This window comes from Ciona intestinalis, chromosome 1, assembly GCF_000224145.3.
Source record: "Ciona intestinalis chromosome 1, KH, whole genome shotgun sequence".
Lineage (NCBI taxonomy): Eukaryota > Metazoa > Chordata > Ascidiacea > Phlebobranchia > Cionidae > Ciona > Ciona intestinalis.
The window spans coordinates 2,000,076-2,003,900 of record NC_020166.2 but is presented as its reverse complement, the minus strand read 5'-3'; the positions used below and the strand labels follow the sequence as shown (position 1 = coordinate 2,003,900).

The 3,825-nt window shown below is 37.5% G+C and overlaps 1 protein-coding gene across 1 annotated transcript; it reads left to right on the top strand.

Moving 5' to 3' along the window:
* Window positions 1–294: 294 nt before the first annotated feature.
* calumenin (calumenin homologue) lies at window positions 295–1,925 on the top strand. The gene is given in 1 exon segment (NM_001032455.1): window positions 295–1,925. A coding segment is annotated over 1 exon segment (924 nt). The 5' UTR covers window positions 295–331; the 3' UTR covers window positions 1,256–1,925.
* Window positions 1,926–3,825: the final 1,900 nt, after the last annotated feature.

Sequence of the window (3,825 nt, the reverse complement as noted above, 5' to 3'; positions counted from 1 at the left end):
CCTGTTAATTGTTTTTAGAATACCTAATTATATGGAACGTGTATTATGCTGCGTGCATAAGTAAAATTACAAACCGGTATAATCTATACCAGACGTTCCGGATCATTACGTATTTCACACTTTTTAAGGCTAAACATATTTCTAGCATGAAATGTTGGCTTGCTGTAGCAGCGGGCTATTACGGGTTAACAGTTAACACTGATATAAAATTTATCTGTTAGTATGTTTTAAAGTTTACGTTTGTGTGTTATGCTGTTTGGCATGTTTATCTTGTATTTTGATTTATAGGTAGTGTGTAAAGGTGGTTGGGTTAGTGATATAAAAAGGTAGTATGTGGAGAAAGCTGGTGCTTCTCCTGTTTCTTGGTGTTGGGTTAGCAGCCGTAAAAGAAAGAGTTATTGACTCAAAACTAAGCGACAAGGAGTTTGGTACGGCTGATTATGATCATGAGGCTTTTCTGGGAAAGGAAACGGCTCAGGAATTGGATGATCTTGCTCCGGAGGAGAGCAAGAGGAGACTAGCGATCATCGTGAAGAAAGTGGATAAAAATGAGGATGGATCGGTCACAGAGCAGGAGCTTGAGGACTGGGTACGTTTGACGCACAACAAGTACATTAGTGAGGACTCGGATAAGAGGTTCAGGCAACTTGTGGAGGAAAACCAGGGTGAGCCGCTGCATTGGAACAACTATAAGAAGATGGTGTATGGGTATGGTGAGAATGGAGAGCTTGTTCATGAGGTGGATGAGACAGAAGACTACAGGAAGATGTATGAGCGAGAGGAAAAGAGGTGGAAAAGAGCGGACAGTGATGAAGATGGTGTTCTCACTCTGGAAGAATTTAGAGGCTTCTCGCATCCGGAGGAGTACCCACATCTTCATGATATTGTTGTGTCGGAAACGATGGAGGAGTTAGATAAAGATAATGACGGTGGGATTGACCTTAAAGAATATGTGAGTGACGTCTACCATCCTAACAATGAAGAACCTGAGCCAGATTGGGTACAAAATGAGCGTGAACAGTTTGAAGCAAGAGATGTAAACAAGAACGGAAAAATGGATGCTGACGAAGTAAAAGAGTGGATTCTCCCTACCGATTACGATCATGCCAAATCTGAAGCTCGGCACCTCGTGCATGAGGCAGATGACGATAAAGATGGTGAATTATCTACGGAAGAAATTTTGTTGCATCATGCGACGTTTGTCGGTTCCCAAGTCACCAACTATGGTGAAGCTTTAAAACATGATGAGTTCTAAGATTTTGCCAACTATGACAACAAACAAGTGAACAAGTGATTTATTATTTGCATTGTTATGGCTGCATATCTGTTATATTGCCATTTTAAAATAACATTACTTAAATGGGTTACATTTTTAAACTCAAAATTTTAGAAATAAGACAACATTACAATGTGATTGTTATTTAAAAAAACAATATTATATAATTTAGGTTTTGCACATTTTTTTAGCCTACAACAAAAACGAAATATAGATTTGAGTAAACAAATTTCACAGTATTAAAGTGTTTGTTAGTAATATTTTTGGAGCTATTTCTAAGTTCTAATTTTTTAATATTTCTTATCTATTTGTACACCACATTCACATTCTAGTAACCACATTATTCATATCAAAAGTACAACTTTATATTTTTGCCCGGAAGAATAGAGTCCATGTCAATTGAGTCAGCATGTCAAGGTAGCTGTAAATTGGTCTTGCCGCTGTTCAACCTTGCTTAGCAAACTAAATTTAGCCTCATTTTAATTTCTTTTATGTAAATGCCATCCAACTGCCACTGTATGCCCCTTTTCAAAATTTCACATTGCAATTTAGATAAAGTGCTATCGTTTACATTTATGTAGTCATTGTTTCCATGCAATTTGACATCTGCAGTAGCCTATCATATCTAATTTGTTGTATCTTAAACAGGTTTCAATTTAGTATAATTTCATCCTTAAACAATGAAGGGTTTAATGGTGTTACTTATGTGCACTGTAGCTTTTGCTGCAGTTGCAAAGAAAGAAAGAGTTCTGGATCAAAAACTTAGCGACAAAGAGCCGGGTTCTCCAGATTATGATCATGAGGCGTTTCTTGGTAAAGATCAAGCACAAGAGCATGATGAACTGCCGGAAGAAGAGAGCAAAAGACGACTCGGGATCATTGTTGATCAAGTAGACAAGGATGGTGATCAAAACATCACGGAACAAGAACTTGTGGATTGGATCAAGTTCACACAAAAGAGATACATCCGGGAGGATTCAAATAAGCAGTTCCTTCAGCATGACACAAACAAAGATGGAAAGATTGAATGGGACGAGTACAAGGAGGCAACCTATGGGTTTATGGAGGAGCAAGCAAATCAGGATGAAGAGGATGGCTTCAGTTATAAAAAGATGATTGATCGTGATCATAAGAGGTTTCAAGCTGCTGATGGAGACAAGAACGGAAATTGCAATGAAGAGGAGTTCCGAGCATTCCTGCATCCAGAGGAGTATGATCATATGAAGGAGATCGTTACTAAGGAAACCATGGATGATATTGACAAGAACAGTGATGGTTTTGTGGATCTCAAAGAGTACATCGGTGACATGATCAGTGAAGATGAGAGTGAAGGAGAGAAGCCGGATTGGGTTGTGGTGGAGGAGCAGCAGTTCCATGAGCACAGGGACAAAGATAAAGACGGGAAACTGAACTTGGAGGAGGTCCGTGATTGGATCATGCCATCAGATTACGATCACGCAGTTGCAGAAGCAAAGCATCTTGTCCATGAGTCAGATGATGACAAAGACGGTTCTCTCAGCAAAGAAGAAATTCTCGCTCATCACGATAAGTTTGTTGGTTCCCAAGCCACAGACTGGGGTGAAGCTTTAAAACGCCATGACGAGTTCTAAACCATGACCCTGTTTGACTCTCTAGAACTTTTTCATTTCTATCAGTTTTGCCTTGAAACTCACAACAACCATAGCTAGATTTTTCATTTTTGTCACAGAGTTTATGTAACTGCCTTGTTTGAATAAGTCCCAACTCCCAACTTAAATAGTATGGTCATTAATATTAGTGTTATTTTTACTTTTTTAGATACATGTTGAACTACAATACAAAGTGAAGCAATTTTAAATTCCAGCTAGCATTATAAGCTGCATAACATTCTGAGATTTTCTGGTGGCCTTTAGTATTACAATACATATATAATATGTTGTTTTTTAACTAATACAAATAGTTTTCCTTGCAGTGACTTTCATATTAAAAACTTAAGTTCAGTGCCATAATACACATGATTTTTTCAAAACAACATTCTGTAATAATTTTAAGTAGTTACATCCCCCCCTTAAAGATTGCCTTAAAACTATTTCGTTTTTTTTTTTTAAAATTTTGAACCATTTATTGGATTTTTATGGCGGCGCATTTGGGTGTGGGTGAAATTTGTTGCTATTACACAACTGCCTTTACTCTAAAATATCAATATGTTTATCTTTGGATGTGCAATTACTGCCTGCATTTGATTGGACACTCATTCGATCATTGCACAAATTCTGAGTAAGATTTGATAACAACCGGTAAACTCGTATTTTACACAACGGTTTTCAATAAAAGTGTTGGGATTTGAACAGTTGTGATTTATTTTATGCGACAGGTTTTAACCTATGGTAATGGGTTCAAGGCTTGTCGTTGCTACCATTGTGGACGTGTAAGTGTTTCCTCGGGCAAGACACTTAACGGCAATTGCTCCAACCCAGTGTTTATTAATAGGTTGCGCGAATTATCAGCTACACATTAAAAAATGAAAAAATCCTCAAAAAAATATTTACAAAGTAAGACATTATGAATCC